The sequence below is a fragment of the Ceratotherium simum genome, chromosome 11, assembly GCF_057802395.1.
Source record: "Ceratotherium simum simum isolate JZ-2026a chromosome 11, ASM5780239v1, whole genome shotgun sequence".
NCBI lineage: Eukaryota > Metazoa > Chordata > Mammalia > Perissodactyla > Rhinocerotidae > Ceratotherium > Ceratotherium simum.
In genome coordinates, this window is record NC_141910.1 from 49,822,941 (window position 1) to 49,846,210 (window position 23,270).

Sequence of the window (23,270 nt, forward strand, 5' to 3'; positions counted from 1 at the left end):
ACATATGTTAATGTTGTTGACTCTGATAACCCAGTGCATACAATACTCTGCTCTGAGCTCCAACAGACTGGCTCTCTACTGGCTGAGAGTACACACTCCAAGAGGCCAAGCCAGAGATCTGCATGCTATCGCTCTCAGCGGTCCCCCGCATTCACAGGTTGCTCCAGTGCCAGGAAAGGAGAGGACATGTTTGATTGGCAGTGGGCTTTGCCTTGGTCAGCTCAGCATGGCGGTTGCAACACCTGAGTGCCTTGTGGGGGTCCTGAGCTGAACACGACCGTAGAATTTTAGAATTGAAGGATGTCAGCACTCACACAGTTTGGCTTGTAGTTAATATGCTCCTTCTTACGGAGTTGTCAGGAAAAACACCTTAGTTTGCATACTACATTTCCACATCCCCATTAACTCTACAAATTCTTGAGGAAAACGATGGCTAAGTAGATCTATGATATACTTTTATTTTCTTTTTGTTTTTGTAGGTGGTGGAGAAAAATGCAGATCCAGAAACAACCCTTTTGGCCTACCTGAGAAGAAACTGTATCCTGACTTTGGAGTGGGGCGAGGGAGAGGGAGGCAGTGAGACTTGTTCTCTGGGCCTTGTGTCATTTTCTAGGGACTGGTGGGGAGGCCGTTAAGGGGAAGGAGAGAGCACTGGGTTAGGGCTCTGGGCTCCTGTGTTGGAGTTGTAGCTCTGTCACTCAGCAGCTATGTGGGAAGTCATTTGAGCTCTCCGAGTCTCAAATTCTCAGCCGTCGAATGAGAGGATTGTCCTTTAAGGTCTCTTCCAGCTAAGACTCTAGTAACGCCAAGGTTTAATCCTGGGCCTGTAAAATGAACAGCTCTGAAAGGCCCTCATTAGCCCTGGAGAGACTCACAGTCATTCCCTCTCAGGAGGAGAGGCACCTTCCTCAGCAGATCTGTGCTAACATCTTTGCTAATACACAAATGGGCTTCCTGGGGAATGTTTCTAGCTCTGCTGAGGAGGAAGGAAAGTGAGGGGAAGAGGTGTTTGATGGGAAGGGGATGCCTGAGGTGAGGAACTGTGTAGAGGTGCCATCCATTGCGGAAATGGCGGGCACTAGGAGGCATGGGGCAAGGGACTCCTGAGGGGGACCTGGGATGCAGCTCTTCTCTCAGCACGGGGAGGGCTTCTGTTAGATTCCCCATACCTTTTGTTCTTTCAGCCACCTGGAACAAAACAACAGTGGCCATATAGTAGGAGCTAACATTTAATGGGCATTTACTATACACAGGCGGAGCTCGAGGTGATGGTGTAGGTTATCTCACTGGTCCCTATAGCAAGCCCTTTTGACAGAGGAGGAAGTGAGGCCTGTGTGGCTTAAGAGACTTTCCTCTCCCTCTTGTATCTTGGGAAGATGCTGGCAGAACCTGGACTAAAGCCTAGAGCTACAATCTCAACCTCCCACACAACTGGAAACTCTCCAGGGGTCTGTTGTCAGGTGACACTCATCTTGACTTGTCAACAAACCCTTTTGCTCCCAGAGGCAGGGATGTCTGGTGTCTTATCCCAGGGACATATTTTGGGACAACAAAGGATTGCTTCAACACTCACGGAAGTGAGCCTGGAACCACGGCCTTACCTCTTGGTCGTTCACCTCCTATCAGATATTGGCTGGCTCTGGTGTACTCTGTCCTGGAGTTTCAACCCAGAGGAGGCAGGTCTGGAGGTTCACAGCACGGGAATGTGGTGGCTTTTTTGTAGAGGTGAAATCACTCTGTAGGATCAGGGGACTCATGGAGCTCCATTTCCAGCCCATCTCCTTGGGTGTTCTGGAAGGAGAGGCTCGTTCTCAGCGATTGTTGACATCAATTTAGTTTTCTAGCAAAGTTTTGAAGGCCCAAAGGCTTCAGATGTTCCTCATCAGAGCAATTGTCTGGTTTAAAGGTCAGCTCTCAAATGAAATCCCAGACTGAAAGTTGGCACATAAACGTGAGTCCTTGTGGCTTGTGGCCACCTGTGCTGAGAGTCGTTTGTGGGAGTGCCAGCAGGAGATAAGAGCCTGAGAGTTGTTTGTGGGAGTTCCAGCAGGAGATAAGAGCACAGCGTTGCCTTCTACCTCAGCTTCCAGGAAGGTCCCCAGGCTAGAAGAATTTGCTAGACTTTGGGCTGCTACCGTTGATCTTCACGTGCCCCCGGACTGAACTGCTGATAACTGCACATATCCTGACTAGTGAAAAGAGTGACTTAGGACATAGAAAGTACCCTCCCCAGATGTGTTTGGAAGGAGGCAGCCCCATGGTGAAGGAGGATCCCCCACATCTGGAGTCAGATGACCATGTTGGGTCCTAACACTCAAGGTGACACGAATGACTGTGTTACCTTGCAGGGCTCACATTGGCTCTTGGGTCTCAGGTTCTTTATCTTTTTTTTTTTTAATCTGTGGGGAAATAGGAGTTCCTGCCCCAACTGCTGACTAAATTATTGTGAAGATGAAATGGGTCCGTGGGCGTAAGGGCTGTTCAAGCATAAGATGTTATGTCATTGTTAGTTTTATTTTGAAAATGAGAGAAGTGACAAGACAATAATGACCTCAGCCCCCTCTGTCCTCAGTAGGTAGCTGGATGGCTTAAAGGCCAGCAGGGCTGAAGGAAAAGCAGCAACGGATCCCAGGTGTCTCAGGGAAAGTGGCCACCATAATCTGTGAATGGCTTATTACATAGGCACTTTTACAAACGCAAAGTATCATGTTATTTCTTCAAGTATATGTGAGAGATGGCTTCAGTATTGGTCCCTGATCTCAAAAATATCTTCATTTTAATTTCTGTTCACATATCCTATGGGCTGGATATTCAAAAGCTCCTGGTCCAGGCCTGATTTTGGTTCCCGCACTTCATCAGCCAAAAAAGTATAGGGTGAAAAGTCGGGACCCAGCAAGTCCCAGAACAGATCGATGTCTCTGTGTAGCCTGAGTGCCTTCATTGCATGCCCAGCTGGGTTGACGTGAGGGCTGCCCCTGGAGTAAAGCCAAGAATTAAAGCCTGGAGTGAAGCCTAGAGCCGCAATCTTAACCTCCCACACATACTGGAAACTTTCCAGGGGTCTGTTGTCAGGCGATGTTCATCCTGACCTCTGTCAACAAACCCTTTTGCTCCCAGAGGCAGGGATGTCCGGTGGCTTATTCCAGGGACATATTTTGGGACAACAAAGAATTGCTTCAGCACTCACAGAAGCGAGCCTGGAATCCCGGCCTTACCTCTGGTTCATTCACCTCCTATGCTCAGTCTTTGAGGTGCCTGATTGACCTGCCCAGTGAGACCACAGTGTTGGGGGCCTAGAGGACCACAGAGGGAATACCCTGACACCAAGAAAATCTTCAGATCTCAAGTCCCAGTCAAGTTCAAGTCCTAGAACTCAAGTTCCAGGGGATGACACTTGGGTGCTGCCTGATAGGACCCTGAAGATGTTCCCCTTCTGTAGAGTGGAGATGGCCCGTTCCCTGCCTTCCTGGGGTGCAGTGCAGGCTCTCTGAACGAGGAGGCCCTGGGGGTCTACTGCCTCCCTGGGGAGAGGGGCCTAAGCCCGTGTGTGGCAGTGGATGGCTCTACACTCGCAGCCCTGCCCAGGCACTTCTCAGCAGCCCAGCAAAGACTCTTCTCTGAGTTCCTCTTCCTTAACCCATGGCCATCCAGTGGGGCTGAGCGGGACCAAGCTGGGCTGTGGAGAAGGGGGCTGCGGGGCGTGCACCGTGATGTTTTCCAAGTACGATCGTCTCCAGAACAAGATTGTGTATCCTTTGCCTGCTGGCTGATTGCCTGTGTGAGGACTATGATGCAGGGGACAGCTTGTGAGTGAGTGCCTGTGTGTGTGTGCACATGTGACCTTTCTAAAATCAAGACTCATTTCACCTCCCAAGAAATCCTTCAGTAGGTGTCCATTTCCCCCAGGATAAAATCCAATCTCTTTGCTTAACACATGAAGGCCTTCCCAGTACGCCCCGTCTTTCCTCTCCAGTTTCCTCTCTCTTCATGAGCCCAGCACTCCATTCACGCAGAGACAATTGTGAACTACTAATGCTCCGTGCTCACTAATTTCTTGGTCTTGGTATTAGCTGTTTCCCAAGTCTTGGATGTCCTTTCTTCCAGGACTTCTCTACCTGGCTAACTCTTACTAGCTTTTTAGGACTGGGCCAAAAATCACCTCCTCCAAGAAGCCTTCCTTGATCTCCCAAGATTGGGTTAGGTGTGCTTTGTCTGTGCCAGTCCCATAGTGCCCTGTGCACAGCCCTCCTGATGTACTTTGCATAAGATGTTTAAATCTCACCTTCACACTGGCTTCTATTTTCCTGGGTTGATTGTAAACTATAGAAGAACAGAGATTTTGTCTTATTCACCATTATTTCTCAGCCCTCAGCAGGGCACCTGGCATGTAGTTGCCACTCACGACCTGATGTTGATTGTATAAATGAATGAGTGATGCATAAAGGAACGGAAGCGAGCAAGCTCTCTCTAAGCGGTTAGTGTCTCATGTGCCCTGGGGATTTTCCCCTCGATTCTCCCCACAGAGGAATGGGGGAAATAGAGGTGGGTGAAGCAGGGAAGCCAAAGTGACTGGAAGTTCTGAAGTTGAAGAGGCTAAGGAAGGGCCCTGCACAGAGAGGAGCAAGTACTGGACCTGGAACAGGCCAGAAACTCAGCCTCCGGGGTCGGGCTGAGTCAGACCCTGGTGAAAGTGACCCTAGCTCCCTTGCTCCAGCTCGGAGGCTTAGGGTGCAGTGACGCCCGACTCCACATGCCTCTGGAGGGGCTCAGGCCTCACCTGGAGGGAGAGCTTCCTTTGTTCCTAGCCCAGAGTCTTGGATGGAGTGGTGAGGACACTTGTAGAAGAGACAAGAACGTGATGTCGAGTGAAGAGAAATGACACAAAGCGTCACCGAGTCTCCCAGGCCCTGCCCTCAGGTTCACTCTGATGACCTGAGGGGACAATGGAATGACCTTAATCTGGGGTTCCAGCCACTTTCCTGCCAATGCCTGCCTGGCCCCCATCTGCTCCTTGCACCACGTTGCCGTGACGACTGTGGAAGGAATAGGAAGCACAAAGTCGAGGCTGCATCCTGTGCAGGTAACCAAGGGAAAGGGAGGCTCATGCCAAGGCTGCGCACTTGGTTTGTGTCCCGGGCTGAATGTCACTGCCGGCCCCCTCCACATCTCCTCAGGGGCTTTGAGGCAGAGAGAGGAGGCGCCCAAGCCTGAAGCTCCCTCCTGTGGTGGGGGTGGATGTAACACCGCATGGCCCTGAGAGAACCAAGAGGTCAGCTGGCTCTGGTGGCCAGGGCAGTCCAGCTGCACCAGAACTGGAGGGAGGAGAGGCAGGGGAACGTCCTCCCCTTGCTTCCTAGATTCAAGATTCCAGATGCTCTGTGCCCCTTGATAGAAAGCACACCTACTCCCTGCTCCCTCGAATGGTAATTCCATTGCACCTGTTGCCTCCCACGCAGATAATACAAATGCGGACTCCACCCTCACTAAATTGGAGGTTAGCAAGGGCTGAGCGAGAGCATAGAGACATACAAGTGTCTGACCACAGCTCTCTCCCTGGTGGTGTCAGGCCACCTGGGAACGGATTGAAATCAGGGATGCTTCTGGCAAGAATGGGCAGTAACCTGGGAGGTTTTGTGGCAAGAATCAGGAGGCTCTTAGTCAAAGTGGAATGGAGCGTAATGGGAGCAGAGCACTCTGGGAAGGAAAGGCCATTGTTCCCAGTGCTGAGAAAACCGAGGCAGGGGGTCTTTGGGAGATTCCAATCACAGAAGGTGCCAAGGCTAGGCCTAGGTCATAACCCTCCCTTGACCATTTGAGGAGACGGCATGTTCAGATCACACCTTCCTTGGACACCTTATGTGAATCTTGGAGTCAGGGCCTCCAATTGAGCAAGGTGACTATAGTGCTTGGGAGGAGCATCTTAGACCACCATGGGAGGTCAGAGCAGGGTGAGGGTGGTATTACTTCACCTCTACAGCTTTGTTTCTTAGTTAGGAAAAGGGGAAATTACTAAATTTGCCCAACCCACAGGAGATATGAGAAGGTGAATTAGAGCTTGTAATTTTCTTTTATTTTTTATTCTTTTATTGTGGTAACATTGGTTTATAACATTATATAAATTTCAGGTGTACATCATTATATTTCTATTTCTGTGTACATTATATCATGTTCACCACCCAAAGACTAATTACGATCACCCCTTTCACCCTCCTGCCTCCCCTCTTCCCTCTGGTAACCATCAATCCAATCTCTGTCTCTATGTGTTTGTTGTTGTTTTTATCTTCTATTTGTGAGTGAGATTATACAGTATTTGACTTTCTCCCTCTACTTATTTTGCTTGGCATAATATCCTCAAGGTCGATCCATGTTATCACAAATGGCCAAATTTCATTCTTTTTTTATAGCTGAGAAGTATTCCTTTGTGTATGTATTATCACATCTGTATCCATTCAAGTCTTGATGGGCACCTAGGTTGCTTCCAAGTCTTGGCTATTGTGAATAACGCTGCAATGGACATAGGGGTGCATGTATCTTTACACATATTTATCTTTGGATAAACACTCAGCAGTGGAATAGCTGGATCCTATGGTAGTTCTATTCTTAATTTTTTGAGAAATCTCCATACTGTTTTCCATAGTGGCTGCACCAGTTTGCACTCCCACCAGCAGTGTATGAGAGTTCCCATTTCTCCACATCCTCCCCAACACTTGCTATTTCCTGTCTTGTTTATTATAGCCATTCTGACAGGTGTGAGGTAATATCTCATTGTAGTTTTGATTTGAATTTCCCTGATAATTAGTGATGTTGAACATCTTTTCATGTGTCTGTTGGCCATCTGTATATCTTCTTTGGAGAAATGTCTGTTCAGATCTTTTGCCCATTCTTTAATTGGGTTGTTAGTTTTTTTGTTGTTGAGATGTATGTGTTCTTTATATATTTTGGATCTTAACCCCTTATCAGGTATATGGTTTGCAAATATCTTCTCCCAATTGTTAGGTTGTCTTTTCGTTTCGTTGATGGTTTCGTTTGCTGTGCAGAAGCTTTTTGGTTTGATATAGTCCCATTTTTTTTTTCTATTGTTTCCCTTACTGAGTCAGACATGGTACCTGAAAATATGCTGCTAAGACCAATGTCAAAGAGCGTACTGCCTATGTTTTCCTCTAGAAGTTTCATGGTTTCAGGACTTACATTCAAGTCTTTAATTCATTTTGAGTTAATTTTTGTGTATGGTGTAAGATAATGGTCTACTTTCATTTTTTTGCACATGGCTGTCCAGTTTTCCTAACACCATTTATTGAAGAGACTTTCCTTTCTCCAGTATATGTCCTGGCTCCCTTGTCAAAAATGAGCTGTCCATAGATGTGTGGATTTATTCCTGGGAGCTTGATTCTGTACCATTGATTTGTGTGTCTGTTTTTGTGCCAGTACCATGCTGTTTTGGTTACTATTGCTTTGTAGTATATTTTGAAGTCAAGGAGTATGATACCTCCAGCTTTGTTCCTTTTTCTCAGGATTCCTTTTGTTGTTCCATATAAATTTTAGGATTCTTTGTTCTATTTCTGTGAAAAATGTCATTGGAACTTTGATAGGGATTGCATTGAATCTGTAGATTGCTTTAGGAAGTATGGACATTTTAACTTTGTTAATTTTTCCAATCCAAGATCACAGAATACCTTTCCATTTCTTTGTGTCTTCTTCAATTTCTTTCAACAATGTTCTATAGTTTTCAGTGTACAGGTCTTTCACTTCTTTGGTTAAGTTTATTCCGAGGTATTTTATTCTTTTTATTGCAATTGTAAATGGGATTGTATTCTTAATTTTTCTGCTGCTTCATTGGTAGTGTATAAAAACCCAAGTGATTTTTGTATGTTGATTTTTTATCCTGCAACTTTATCATATTCATTTATTATTTCTAAAAATTTTTTGGTGGATTCTTTAGGGTTATCTATATATAAAACCATGTCATCTGCAGATCGTGATAGTTTCACTTCTTCCTTTCCCATTTGGACCCCTCTTATTTCTTTTTCTTGCCTGATTCCTCTGGCTAGGACTTACAATACTGTGTTAAGTAGGAGTGGTGAAAGTGGGCATCCTTGCCTGGTTCCTGTTCTTAGATAGATAGCTTTCAGTTTTTCTCCATTGAGGATGATATTAGCTGTAGGTTTGTCATAGATGGACTTCATTATGTTGAGTTACTTTCCTTCTATACCCATTTTATTCAGGGTTTTTATCATAAATGGATACTGAATCCAGATACTGTATCGTGTCAAATGCTTTCTCTGCATCTGTTGATATGATCATGTGATTTTTATTCTTCATTTTGTTAATGTGGTGTATCATGTTGATCGATTTGTGGATGTTGAACCACCCCTGCATCCCTGCAATAAATCGTATGTGATCATGGTGTATGATCTTTTTCATGTATTGTTGTATTCAATATGCTAGTATTTTGTTGAGGATTTTTGCATTGATGTTCATCAGTGAAATCGGCCTGTAATTTCCTTTTTTTGTGTTGTCCTTGTCTGATTTTGGTATGAGGGTAATGTTGGTTTCATCAAACGAGTTAGGAAGCTTCCCCTCCTTTTCAAATTTTTGGAAGAGTTTGAGAAGGATAGGTGTTAAGTCTTCTTTGAATATTTGGTAGAATTCACCAGGTAAGCCATCTGGTCCTGGACTTTTATTTTTTGGGAGGTTTTGTTTTTATTTATTTTTCCCCCAAAGCCCCAGTAGATAGTTGTATGTCATAATTGCACATCTTTCTAGTTGCTATATGTGGGACATGGCCTCAGCACGGCCGGAGAAGCGGTGCGTCGGTGCCCGCCCAGAGTTCCAAACCCGGGCCGCCAGCAGCGGAGTGCGCGCACTTAACCACTAAGCCATGGGGCCGGCCCTTTTGGGAGGTTTTTGATTCCTGTTTTGATCTCTTTACTGGTGATTGGTCTATTCAAATTGTCTATTTCTTCTTGATTCAGTTTTGCAAGGTTGTATAAATCTTAGAATTTATCTGTTTCTTCTAGATATCCAATTTGTTGGCATGTAGCTTTTCATAGTATTCTCTTATAATCTTTTGTATCTCTGAGGTATCTGTTGTAATTTTTTCTCTTTCATTTCTGATTTTATTTATTTGAGCCTTCTCTCTTTTTCTTGGTGAGTCTAGCTAAAGGTTAGTCAATTTTGTTTATCTTTTCAAAGAACCAGCTCTTTATTTCATTGACTTTTTCTATTGCTTTTTTAGTCTCTATTTCATTTATTTCTGCTCTGGTTTTTATTATTTCCTTCCTTCCAGTGCTTTTGGGCTTTGTTTGTTCTTCTTTTTCCAGTTCCTTTAGGTGTACTGTTAGATTGTTTATTTGAGATTATTCTTGTTTGTTGAGGTAAGCCTGTATTGCTGTAAACTTCCCACATAGACCCCCTTTTGCCATATGCCATAAATTTTGTTATGTCATATTTTCATTCTCATTAATCTTTAGGTATTTTTTAATTTCTCTTTTGATTTCTTCATTGACCCAACTGTTGTTCAGTAGCATTTTGTTCAATCTCTATGTATTTGTGGCTTTTCTGATTTACTTCCTGTAGTTGATTTCTAGTTTCATACCGTTGTGGTCAGGAAACATGCTTTGTATTATTTAAATCTTCTTAAATTTTTTGAGACTTGTTTTGAGGCCTCGTATGTGATCAATCCTGGAGAATGTTCCATGTGCATTTGAAAAGAATGTGTATTCTGCAGTTTTTGGGTGGAACGCTCTGTATATATCCCCTAAGTCCAAGTGGTCTAATGTGTCATTTAAGACCAATGTGTCCTTATTGATCTTCTGTTCGGATGATCTATCCTTTGGTGTAAGTGGAGTGTTAAAGTCCCCTACTATTATTCTGTTACTGTCTGTTTCTCCTTTTATGTCTGTTAATAATTGCTTTATATATTTAGGTGCTCCTATGTTGGGTACATAGACATTTAGAAGTGTTATATCCTCTTGTTGGATTGTTGTCTTTATCATTATGTAGTGCCCTTCTTTATCTCTTGTTACAGTTTTTGTTTTAAAGTCTATTTTGTCCGATATAAGTATGGCTACCCTAGCTTTCTTTTCATTGCCATTTGCATGGAGTATCTTTTTCCATCCCTTCACTTTCAGTTTGTGAGTGTCCTTAGGTCTGAAGTGTGTTTCTTACAAGCAGCATATATATGGGTCTTATTTTTTTATTGATGTTTTAATAGTTTATAACATTGTGAAATGTGGGGTTGTACATTTTTGTTTGTCCATCACCATATATATGTCTCCCTTCACCCCTTGTGCCCACCCCCTAACCCCATTGCCCCTGGTAACTGCAATACAGTTTTCTCTGTCCATGTGTTGGTTTATATTCCACATATGAGTGAGATCATACAGTGTTTGTCTTTATCTCTCTGGCTTATTTCACTTAACATAATACCCTCCAACCCCATCCATGTTGTTGCAAATGGGACGATTTTGTCTTTTTCTATGGCTGAGTAGTATTCCATTGTATATATATACCATATCTTCTTGAATCAATCATCAGTTGAGGGACACTTAGGTTGCTTCCACTCCTTGGCTATAGTGAATAATGCTGCAATGAACATAGGGATGCATAAGCCTCTTTGGATTGTTGATTTCAGATTCGTTGGATAGATTCCCAGTAATGAGATAGCTGGATCATAGGGTATTTCTATTTTTAATTCTTTGAAGAATCTCCATACCATTTTCCATAGAGGCTTGACCAGTTTGCATTCCCACCAGCTGTGTAGGAGGGTTCCTGTTTCTCTACATCCTCTCCAACATTTGTTGTTTTTTGTCTTGGTGATTATAGCCATGCTAACGGGCGTGAGGTGATATCTTAGTGTTGGTTTGATTTGCATTTCCCTGATGATTAGTGATGTTGAACATCTTTTCATGTGCCTATTGGCCATCTGTGTATCGATCTTCTTTGGAGAAGTGTCTGTTCATTTCCTCTGCCCATTTTTTGATCGGGTTGTTTGTTTTTATGTTGTTCAGTTGTGTGCGTTCTTTATATATTATGGAGATTAACCCCTTGTCAGATATATGTTTTGCAAATATTTTCTCCCAGCTGGTGGGTTGTCTGTTCATCTTGATTCTGGTTTCATTCGTGTTGTAGAAGCTCTTTAATCTGATAAAGTCCCACTTGCTTATTTTTTCTTTAGTTTCCCTAGTCTGGGTAGGCATGTCATCCGAAAAGATTCCTTTATGACCAATGTCAAATAATGTGTTGCCTATATTTTCTTCTATGAGTTTTATACTTTCAGGTCTCAGCTTCAGGTCTTTGATCCATTTTGAGTTAATTTTTGTGAATGGCAATAGCAGATGGTCCACTTTCATTCTTTTGCATGTGGCTGTCCGGTTTTCCCAACACCATTTATTGAAGAGAATTTCCTTTCTCCATTGTATGTTCTTAGCTCCTTTGTTGAAAATTAGCTGTCCGTATATGTGTGATTTTATTTCTGGGCTTTTAATTCTGTTCCATTGACCTGTGTGTCTGTTTTTGTACCAGTACCATGCTGTTATGATTACTATTGCTTTGTAGTATGTTTTGAAGTCAGGGATTGTGATGCCTCCAGCTTTGTTGTTTTTTCTTAGGATTGCTTTAGCTATTTGGGGTCTTTTGTTGCCCCATATGAATTTTAGTATTCTTTTTTCTATTTCTGTGAAGAATGTCATTGGGATTCTGATTGGGATTGCGTTGAATCTCTAGATTGCTTTAGGTAATATAGACATTTTAACTATGTTTATTCTTCCAATCCATCTGCATGGGATATCTGTCCATTTCTTTATGTCATCATCGATTGCTTTCAATAATGTTTTGTAGTTTTCATTGTATAGGTCTTTCACCTCCTTGGTAAGATTTATTTCTAGATATTTTATTCTTTTTGATGCAATTGTAAATGGTATTATTTTTTGAGCTCTCTTTCTGTTAGTTCGTTGTTAGCATACAGAAATGCAACTGATTTTTGTAGATTGATTTTGTACCCTGCGACTTTGCTGTAGTTGTTGATTGTTTCTAATACTTTTCTAGTGGATTCTTTTAGGGTTTTCTATATATACAATCATGTCATCTGCAAATAGGGAGAGTTTCACTTCTTCGTTGCCTTTTTGGATTCCTTTTATTCTTTTTACTTTCCTACTTGTTCTGGCCAAAACCTCCAGTACTATGTTGAATAAGAGTGGTGAGAGTGGGCAGCCCTGTCTCATTCCTGTTCTCAGAGGAATGGCTTTCAGTCTTTCCTCATTGAGTATGATGTTGGCTGTGGGTTTGTCATAAATAGCCTTTATTATGTTGAGGTACTTTCCTTCTATACCCATTTTGTTGAGAGTTTTTATCATAAATAGATGTTGTATCTTGTCAAATGCCTTCTTAGCCTCTATTGAGATGACCATGTGGTTTTTATTCTTTGTTTTGTTCATGTGGTATATCACGTTGATTGATTTGCAGATGTTGAACCATCCCTGCATCCCTAGTATAAATCCCAATTGATCGTGGTGTATGATCTTTTTAATGTATTGCTGTATTCAGTTTGCCAATATTTTGTTGAGGATTTTTGCGTCTATGTTCATAGAGATATTGGTCTGTAGTTTTCCTTCTTTGTATTGCCTTTGTCCGGCTTTGGTATCAGGGTGATGTTGGCCTCATAGAATGAGTTAGGAAGTGTTCCATCTTCCTCTATTTTTTGGAGTAGTTTGAGAAGGAGGGGTATTACATCTTCTTTGAATGTTTGGCAAAATTCACTGGAGAAGCCATCTGCTCCTGGGATTTTATTTTTTGGGAGGTTTTTGATTACTATTTCAATCTCTTTACTTGTGATTGGTCTATTCATATTCTCCATTTCTTCTTGGTTCAGTTTTGGGAGGTTGTATGAGTCTAAGAACTTATCCATTTCTTCTGGATTGTCCAATTTGTTGGCATATAATTTCTCATAGTATTCTCTTATAATCCTTTGTATTTCTGTGGTATCTGCTGTAATTTCTCCTTTTTCATTTCTAATTTTATTTACTTGAGTCTTTTCTCTTTTTTTCTTAGTCAGTCTGGTTAAGGGTTTGTCAATTTTGTTTATCTTCTCAAAAAACCAACTCTTTGTTTCAATAAACCTTTCTACTGGTTTTTTTTTGGTCTCAATTTCATTTATTTCTGCTCTGATTTTTATTATTTCTCTCCTTCTGCTGACTTTGGGCTTTGTCTGTTCTTCTTTTTCCAGTTCTGTTAGGTGTAATTTATGGTTGCTTTCTTGGGCTTTTTCTTTTTTATTAAGGTGGGCTTGTATCACTATGAGTTTCCCTCTCAGGACCACTTTTCCTGCATCCCATATGATTTGGTATGGCATATTTTCATTTTCGTTTGTTTCCAGATATTTTTTCATTTCTCCTTTAATTTCATCAATGCTCCATTGGTTGTTGAGTAGCATGCTGTTTAATCTCCACATTTTTGTCACTCTCCCAGTTTTTTTTTTGTGGTTGATTTCCAGTTTCATAGCATTATGGTCTGAAAAAATGATTGTTATGATTTCAGTCTTCTTAAATTTATTGAAGCTTGCTTTGTTTCCCAACATATGGTCTATCCTTGAGAATGTTCCATGCATGCTTGAGAAGAATGTGTAGTCAGATGTTTTTGGATGGAGTGCTCTGTATATGTCTACTAGGTCCATCTCGTCCAGTTTTTCATTTAAGTCCACTATTTCTTTATTGACTTTCTGTCTGGATGATCTATCCATTGATGTAAGCAGGGTGTTAAGATCCCCTACTATTATTGTGTTGTTGTTAATGTCTCCTTTTAGGTTTGTTAATAGTTGCCTTATGTACTTTGGTGCTCCTATGTTGGGTGCATATATATTTATAAGTGATATGTCTTCTTGATGGAGTGTCCCTTTTATCATTATATATTTCCCTTCTTTGTCTCTCTTAACCTGTTTTATCTTGAAGTCTACTTTGTCTGATATGAGTATGGCAACACCTGCTTTCTTTTGTTTGCCATTAGCTTGGAGTATTGTCTTCCATCCTTTCACTCTGTGTCTGTGCTTGTCTTTAGAGGTGATTTGGTCTTATTTTTTTTTATCCAATTGGCCACCCTATGCCTTTTGATTGGAGCATTTAATCTATTGACATTTAAAGTAGCTATTGAAAAGAATGTACTGATTGCCATTTTGTTACTTTTTTTCTGGGTGTTTTAGTAGTTCTCTGTTCTGTTCTTCTTCCCCTGCTCTCTTCCCTTGTGGTTTGATGGTTTTCTTTAGTATTATGTTTGGGTTCCTTTCTCTTAATTTTCTGTGTATTTAAAATAGGTTTCTGGTTTGTGATTACCATGGGGTTCGTATAATAACTTATGTATATAGCAACCTATATTAAGTTGATGGTCTCTTTAGTATGACCTCTTGCTAAAAGGTCTACTCTTTTACTCCCCTCCGTCCACATTTTATGTTTTCGTGTTCATATCTAACCTCTTTTCTTGAGTGTATGTATCCATTACCCTCTTATCATGGAAATAGATAATTTTAGTACTTTTGTCTTTTGACCTTCATATTAGCTTCATAGGTGGTTGATCTGCTACCTTTATTGTATATTTGCCTTTACCAGTGATTTTTTGTTTGTTTTATTGATAATTTTCTCATTCCTATTTGTGCTCTTCTCTTTTCCACTTAAATAAGTCCCCTTAGAATTTCTTGTAAAGCTGGTTTCTTGGTGATAAACTCCTTTAGTTTTTGCTTGTCTGGGAAACTTTATCTCTCTCTATTCTAAATGATAACCTTGTCGGGTAGAGTATTCTTGGCTGTAGGTTTTTTCCTTTCAGCACTTTAAATATATCTTGCCACACCCTTCTGTCCTGTAAGATTTCTGCTGAGAAGTCAGCTGATAGCCTTATAGTGTTTCCTTTGTATATAACTTTTTGCCTTTACCTTGCAGCTTGTAGGGTTCTCTCTTTATCTTTAATTGTTGACATTTTAATTATAATGTGTCTTGGTGTGGGCCTCTTTGGGTTTATCTTGTTTGGTGCTCTCTGTGCTTCCTGTATGTGGATGTCTGTTTCCTTCCTTAGGTTAGGAAAGTTTTCAGCTATTATTTCTTCAAATAAATTCTCCACCCCTTTGTCTCTCTCTACTCCTTCTGGGACACTTATTACATGGATGGTAGTGTGCTTGATGTTGTCCCAGAAGTCCCTTAAATTGTCCCTGTTATTTTTAATTATTTTTTCTTTTATCTGTTCAGCTTGGATGATTTCCTCTAAGGTTTCATCTAGCACACTGATCCGTTCTTCTGTATCGTTTACTCTGCTATTGAGTCCCTCTAGTGAATTTTTCATTTCCCATATTGTAGTCTTCATTTCTGATTGGTTCTTTTTTATATTTTCCAATTCTTTATTGAATTTCTCACTGAGTTCACCCTTTCTTCTCCCAAGGTCAGTGAGCATCCTTATGACTATTAGTTTGTACTGTTTTTCAGGTAGATTGTTTATTTCTGTTTAGTTATTTTTCTGGGGTTTTGTCTTGTTCCCTTACTTGGAAAGTATTCCCTTGTCTCCTCATTTTGCATCTTTCTCTGTGCTTATATCTATGTATTAGGTAGGTCAGCTACGTGTCCTGATCTTGGAGAGGTGGGCTTATGTAAGAGGTGCCTTATGAGGCCCAGCAGTGTGCTTCTCTCTCATCACCAGTTTCAGATGTTCCAGGAGTGCCCCCTGTGTGGGCTATGTGTTTCCTTCTGTTATGGCAGGGTTGCTCTTGCTGCAGGTGTTTGGGAGCCTAGGCTGTCCTCCTGGCCGGCTGGTTGCAATGCTCAGCTGCGTGTGGCTGCTATGGTTCTTTCAGTCACTTTATTGGGCATGGGGGGCCCCAGCACAGTTGGCTGCAAGGTCTAATAGCACATTCCTGTGGCAGTTTTTCTGTTAAGTGAGTAGGCCTGCAGCATGGCTGGTTGCTAGGCTCAGGGGCTTATAATTGCAGCAACCCTCTGGCGTACAAAGCTGTTGTCAGCTCTCTCAGGGTTGCAGCTGAGTGGGGCTAGCCCCAGACTTGGGAGCACCAATTGTTTCAGGCTTTGTTTCAGGAAGGTGGGGCTGATCCCTTATGTGGCTGTTTGAGAAGCACAAGTCTACTGCAATTGACAGACCCCACCACCCACAGGATCACACACCCTGTCAACACAGTCCTGTTCCATGCATGTGCCCTGACCCACTGAAGTGGACTCAGTCACCCCATGCAGGGGCCCCACACACTACACCAGTGCAGACCCACCCCTCATACACGTTCTTGCTTGCAGAGGCAGACCCACTCGCCAGGCTACAAAGGTTCCAGGCACCCCACATATGCGGGCCCACAAGTTGCCCAAGGCTTGCTGTTGTGTCAGTCCAGAACTTAGGGCAGGCTGCCTGCCCTGACTAAACTGGATTAAATTGGTGCTCTAGTTGGGGGGTCAGGGGCAGACCCTGGGCTAACAGAGCAGGGGAAGAACTTCAGTGGTGTCTGCCAGTGTCTTTGTCAGCACGCCTGTACCAGGTCACAATAATGGCTGCCACAAATGTCTCAGTCTCTGGGTAGGTCTCACCTCTCACTGAGATGCACCCAGAGCTATCAGGTGAGTCTCTTTTCACCACAGGACTGTGCACCTTTCTTTCTGGTGATTTTAGTTTGCTTTCTGAAACAGGTGAATTTGTGCATGGGACCTTTAAAAACAGGCTTTTTTTTCTGTTATGTCTGATAGCTTTTCTGGAGGTATTCCCCATTGTTGTTAATAGCCAGCAAAGCCAGTTATTATGACTCTTGTCTTAGTTGTGCTGAGTCCAAAAGCCGCTTATTGTGGTAACGCTCCCCTGCTCAGATCCCCTACTCCTCCAGGGAAGGCTTCGTGCCTTAAGGTTCCTCCAGCTGGCCATGAAGCCCTCCAGCTAGAAGGTGGCTTCTTTCTCTCCAGAAAGGAATTTCTGCCTCTTCCACCTCAGTCAGCACCATCCCTTGTTGTAGCGGTTCTTTTTACCCAGTTTTAAGTTCTCTCTTAGGGGTAATTGTTCCAAAAATAGTTGTAAATTTGTTGTGTCGGTGGGAGGAAGTGAGTTCAGAGTCTGCCTATGCTGCCATATTGACACCGTCCGGGGCTTGTAATTTTCTTTGAGGCAAATAGATGAAAGAAAGAGTGAACAGTTTAAACACTGGGATCATATCCATATCATCAGGCTAAAACAATCCCTTTCCAATGGTACAGATCCTTATGCTTGATGTACTTATTTTGGCTCCAGATAAACTATAGAGCCAGATTCACTTCTCCTTGTCTATTTATTTCTTTTCTCTAAGTTTCTGTGACACTAGGTTTTCATTTTCCTCCTATCTCTATGTTCACAGCATGTGCTGCCTCCTCCTCTGCTCAATCCTTAATTGCTACAGTGCCCTCTGGCCTGGGCCCTTGCCCTTCTCCACCTTCAGACTCCTCCTAGGTGAGTTTAATACTATCTACATGCAAATGGCACTCACATTTGTATCTTCAGCTTTGACTGCTTCTCGGAGGTTAGATTCATTATTTCCAACTCTTACTTGACATCACTATATGGATGTCTAATCTTAAACTTCACAAAACCCTATTTTTCCCCTAATTTTCTTCCTCAGTCTTCCTCCATCTGAGTTAATGGCAAAAGCATCCACCCAATTGCTCAAGACAAGAATCTAGGAGTCACCTATGATTCTTTCTTTCATATGCCACACCCGGTCCATCCAGTATTGTCTACTCTACCTCCAAAACCTGCCATGAAACCTTCATTTTCCTGCCATTTCCCCTATTGCTGCTTGGGCGGGGCCACCACCCCCTCCTGCCATGACCACTATAGTGTCCTGGTCTCCTGTTTCTACTCTTGCCCCCTACAACCCTGTTCCACCCAACAGCTAGAGTGTTTCTTTAAAAACACAAATTAGATCATATCATGTCCTGCTGAAAATCCCCTAATGGCTTCCCGTCACACCTAGAATAAAAATCCAGATCCCTACCCTGGCGTATGAAGAGCTGCATGATCTGGCTGCTGCCTGTTCCCCCGGCCCAATTCTCTTGTCCCAGTGGGTTCCTTTCAGCAACTCCAGCAATCTAGGCTTTTGTATTTGCTGTACTCAACGTCTTTGCATCTGCTGTTTCTTCTTCCTGGAATACACTCGTCCCTGATCCAAATCATGTTATTAAATTTAACTTAAAGGTCACCTTTCCAGAGCGTCCATTTCTGACCACTCCAAGCAGCCACTAGTCACTCTGGGTCATGTCATCTGGTACTAATTCTCTACATAGCACTGACTTCCACGTGGCGTTTTCTTGTTTGTTTTTGTCAGTATCGCCCCTACTAGGACATGAGCTTCGTGAGACCAGGGACCTTGTCTCCCTTCACTGCTCTGTGCCCACGGCCTCTATCATGTCTGGCACATAACAGGTTCTCAGTCAATATTTATAAAATGAATGACTATACATACTAGGCACTGGGGATACAATAGTCTAGCAATTTCACCTAACGTAAGTACCAAGAGAGACTCTCAAAAGGCAGAAAAAAAAAATGAACATGGAGAATCTCCTTGTGATAAAATCTTGCAGGTTTGAATGCCAATTCTGTGACAGTCAATGCATATAGCAAATTCTCTATGACACATTTCCCAATTCTTATGTCCACAGTGGATGTCAAGGGCTTCCTTCACTTAAGAATACAATGGTACTCTGTTTGGAATAAAATGTATTCAGGTGGTTGTTAATAAATGCTGGTTGGGTTGGATTGTGGGATAGTGTAATTACAAGAGCAGGACACAGGTCTTCCACTTGGACAACTCTCTTAAATCTCTGGGGCTGCTCCCTCCTCTGCTCAAGGATGTGCGAGCAGCTCCTTCTGGCTGTAGTCATTGCTATTCCTTGAAGGAGCTTTGCTACTAATAACTGACACTAGTTGACCATAACGACATGCCGGGTGTAATGTCAGGAGTTTTACGTGAATTATCTCGTTGAATCTTTGCCACAGCTCTAGAGGTAAATATTAGGACGGTCCTCATCATACAGACAAGGAACCTATGGCTCAGAGAGGCTTGGTAACCTGGCCAAGGTCACAGATGCTGAGAGGTGGCACCAGGGTTTGACTTGGTGGAGTGACTGCTACTCCACACTGTCTGTCAACATGGGCTGACTGCAGTTCAGCCATGTAGGGAGCCCAGAAGGGGTTTTGCCAACACAAATGTCCATGTCATCTGTCCCTTTTAGGAGAGAATTGCCAAAAGCCACGGGTCCCAGTGCGGGTTCTGCACGCCTGGCATCGTCATGAGCATGTACACACTGCTCCGGAACCAGCCCGAGCCCACCATCGAGGAGATCGAGGATGCCCTCCAAGGTACGGGCCTCGAGGCACAGCCGGGGAGGTGGGATGGCAAAGGGGGCTCTGCAGAGGTCAGGGCAGGGGGAGTGGATGCCGGGAGAGGGCTAGGAATTCGAGGCGCTGCCCCCTGGAGGAAAGGCTCAGGCCACCCCAACGTGGCGGCTATGATCTACTGGAAGGTTGGCCCTCTCTTGGAACACTTGGGTGGTTTGGGGACCTCCTGGGGTCTCCTGCTTTAGTGTTTGTCTTCCTGAGGTGTCTTCCTACCGTCCACCCACACTGAGATGTGGTGGCAGTGGGTGCCTGGCATGGGAGGAGACCATTTGGAAAACTCCACAGAAGCTAGTGACATGGCTTCCTTCCCTCTCAGCTTTCACCACAACAGGACTTTGCAGGGCAAAGGCCACATATGAGGAAGGTGGCCATGATTCTGACCTTGGGCAGAGACTGGCTCCCCACTTTGCCTTCTGTGAATGGGCCCAGAAGTCTGGACAAGGTGTCTGTTCCTCTGAATTGAGTAGAGAAGGATACCCCTCCATTCACCATTCAACCCATCATTTATTCAATCAGTTATATTGAGTCCTACCACATGTTAGGCACTGTAGAGTGTACAAGGGACAAAGGGATGAAAGACACTGTCCTAGTCTCAATGAGTCCACATGCTGAGGAGGAAGACAATATAGTTTGATAAGCTCACTAATAAAGCTATGAGTAGGCGCCATGGGAGCTTGTAGGAGGGACACTTGATTCAGTCTGGGCATTCTAGGAAGGCTTCCTGGAAGACGAGTTAGATGTTTTGAAGTCAGGAACACAAGGAGGAAGACAAGCATTATAGGTAGAGACAACAGAACGTGCAAAGAGAGTATCTAACCGAGCTGGGAGCAAAGCCACAAAGCCCTCACCTGCCCCGGGACCTGTGCTGACACCGCGGATTTGTCTTTGTCCCACAGGGAACCTGTGCCGCTGCACAGGCTACAGACCCATCCTCCAGGGTTTACGGACCTTCGCCAGGGTAAGTGGGGGCCCCGGGACAGCTGTGGCCCTGCTCCTGTTGCAGCAACACTCAGCAACCGCAGTTGGGAGGGATGCCAAGGGCCTCTGGATTACGGAGAAGAAAGATAAGATCGCCAGCTGGCGGGCCCTCCAGCTGCAGACACCTGGCATGGGCCGTGGACCCTGCAGTTCTTATTCAGGGAGGGGTTCTCATCAACAGCATGGGGACTTCCCTTCCTGGGAAGGCCTGGAAAGCTGGTCCTGGAAGAGGCATGCTGCCCCAGAGCTAACTTCCTCCAGGGCAGTCGGGCTTGGCAGCTTCCCTTGGAGACTGTCATGCTCAGCCACGGCACAGGTGCTGATGGTGGCATTTAATAACAACCCGGTCTGACTCAGCACCTGCGCCCCACCTCCCTTCCTCTCCCAGCTGCTTTCTGCAGTTGGCACTCTGCTGAGCCTGTGAAGCTGCTAATTAGATCTCCAGACAGTTCGTGAACCCCCGCAGTGTTCATATAACTCTGAGTGAGAAACCACAGCCGGATCTGCGAACATTGATTAATCAGACACAGACACACACCTGCCATCTGGCAGGGAGGACAGAGGGCTGGCCTCTCCTTTCTTGGCTTAATCTGCCCAGATTTCACTGATTCCCTGACTGGGTCAAGTTGATCCTGACTGCAATCAACCGTCCCCTCTCCATTTGATTCAGGGTTGAGGGGACAGTGACCGACTCCTGTGCTTTCCACTGACCTTTAGGGTGGGCACATTACAAAAAGGAGTGTTTCATCCAAATAGCTCAGCAGGGGTGGAGATGGAGATGGGCCCATGAGGATGGAAAACCCCACACCCTGAGTGCTGTTGATGATGAGGAACAAGGAGGTGTGGATTTAAATGGAAATGATTGAAAGCTCAGATTCAGACTCTGCAGACCTGGGTTCAAATCCTATTCCATCACTTAATCGATGCATGACTTCGGGCAAATCTCCTTGTTTCTAAAATGGGGATTATAATAATACCTACCTTATAGTGTTTGTGGAAAGTACTTCTTGTAAAGCTCTTAGAACAATGCCTGGCACATCTTAAGTATTAAATAAATGGCAACTATAAATTATGATGCTGATGCATGTCTTTCATTACTCAATATTTGATCTTCATAAATCGCTCAGGCTTCCCTGAGAACCAGGGATTGTTAATCTCACCCATGTATTCATTTCACAGGAGGCTTCTCAAAGAGGTACAGTGTAACCAACGCTCCTAGTTTCTCAAAAGGGAAGGGCTTTTGAGTGTAGCTGACAATTATGGTTCTTCCCAGGTTGGAGTTTTATTGTCATTGAGATGGTTCCTGATTCCTCTGTAACGCAGCACCCCACTCAGTCCAGCTGGCAGAGCAGAGCAGAGCAGAGCTGAGCGGGGTGCTCTGAGCAGCCAAACTGACTAGCACACAGGGTGTGCTCAGAACTCATGCACATTGTTCATTGGAGGCCCCCAAGGCCTTCATTCAGAGTCTTTTAACTCTTACTTTATACACGGTTCTAACTAACTTGATTCTCCAGTTTTCATGGCCATAGCACACTCTAGAAAAGGGTAAGGAGGGTCTGCTAGAGGGAGGCACACTGTTCCAGCAAGAAATGACAATGACCATCTAGCAGCAAGGAAGGAAGTGGAGGAACCATAAAAATAAGCACAAACTCAGCAGTCATTGAGAAAAGTAGACATCTCTCTGGGGAAAAAAAGGCATTATTCAGCCTCAGTAGACCTAGAGAGCAGTGACCCATTACTGTACAACACAATAATTTATGTCATGAACACATCAATGAATTATCAAGAAAAAAATCTACGTAATAATGTACTGGCACTTTAATTATCTGGAAAATGCACTTCTGTCAAATATATCCTTCCCCACAAGGACGTGGTGAGTGAGGCTGATGCCTTACTGTGTATAGATTCCCCTCTCTTCACTTAGGGCCCCCGGCAACACTCCTTCTCCAAGAAGAAAGACCAAAAGAAGCACTATGGGAAGTCCTCTTTCTTTATGCCTTTTTGTTTAAATATGGAGGAGAAGAGCAAGGTGATGGAAGGTCCAAAATAGAGCAGCTCTGAGATCCAATGTCAAAGCATTGAATGCGGGAGGGGTCTGCACGCAGGGCAGCATGTGCAGGGGGTTGAGGCAAGGGAGGGTTTCTCTCCAGAAGCCAAGTCTGATAGTGCTTTTAGATTCTCCAAGGCTATGGCAAGAAGTGCCTAACAAGTACTGGTGAGGCCATCAGGCACACTGGCTGGACACATCTCTGGACCCAACACTGCTCTTGGACATCCTTGGCAGGAGCCCACAAAGACCTCAGCCTGAGAGTCCCCCACCCAGGCCCCATAGCACTTGCCTGATCTAGAAGTAGAGCTCTGGAGTGCTGAGAGAACCAATGGGAATTTCTCTCAGAGGCTTCCTAAGGAAGCAGCACTGAAGAGAGTAAATGGGTCTGAAGATGTTTTGATAAAGTAGGACCTAGCTTTTATAGAGAAATTTCCTTAAAGGTAAATTTCCCTTTTGCTTTCAGGAGAAATCCTATTTGTTTATCATGAGTTATTTAGTCTACATTAACTAAGCAAGAGAAACTAGTCAAAGCAGAGGCAAGTGGGATAGGGTGGGAGTCTCTGCTATTCCTGTTGATGGTCGCATAGTTGTCAGAGCTCGAGTTCATTGGATATTAATAATCTAGGTTCTTTAACTCCTGTGAAAACTCTTTGCAAATATTTTTGTGTGAATGTTGGTCATCTCTCTAGGATGGTGGGTGCTGTGGAGGAGATGGGGACAACCCCAAGTGCTGCATGAACCAGAAGAAAGACCGCACGGTAAGGGGGTCCTTCTCTCGCTGGAAGCCTGGGGGCCAATCTCAGATCAAAGGAGCCTGTGGGCTCTCTCCTACTCCTGGTGTTGGTGGCTGAAA

The 23,270-nt window shown here is 43.8% G+C and overlaps 1 protein-coding gene across 1 annotated transcript in view; it reads left to right on the forward strand.

Moving 5' to 3' along the window:
* Nucleotides 1-3,463: 3,463 nt before the first annotated feature.
* The window catches only part of LOC101394861 (xanthine dehydrogenase/oxidase), a 61,760-nt gene continuing 41,953 nt past the window's right edge, over nt 3,464-23,270 (forward strand). Inside the window, exons 1-5 of the mRNA XM_087436957.1 lie at nt 3,464-3,748; nt 4,972-5,080; nt 19,224-19,350; nt 20,286-20,347; nt 23,107-23,175. Coding sequence (XP_087293083.1) covers nt 3,558-3,748; nt 4,972-5,080; nt 19,224-19,350; nt 20,286-20,347; nt 23,107-23,175 — 558 coding nt within the window. The 5' untranslated portion in view covers nt 3,464-3,557. The remainder of the gene's footprint in view (nt 3,749-4,971; nt 5,081-19,223; nt 19,351-20,285; nt 20,348-23,106; nt 23,176-23,270) is intronic.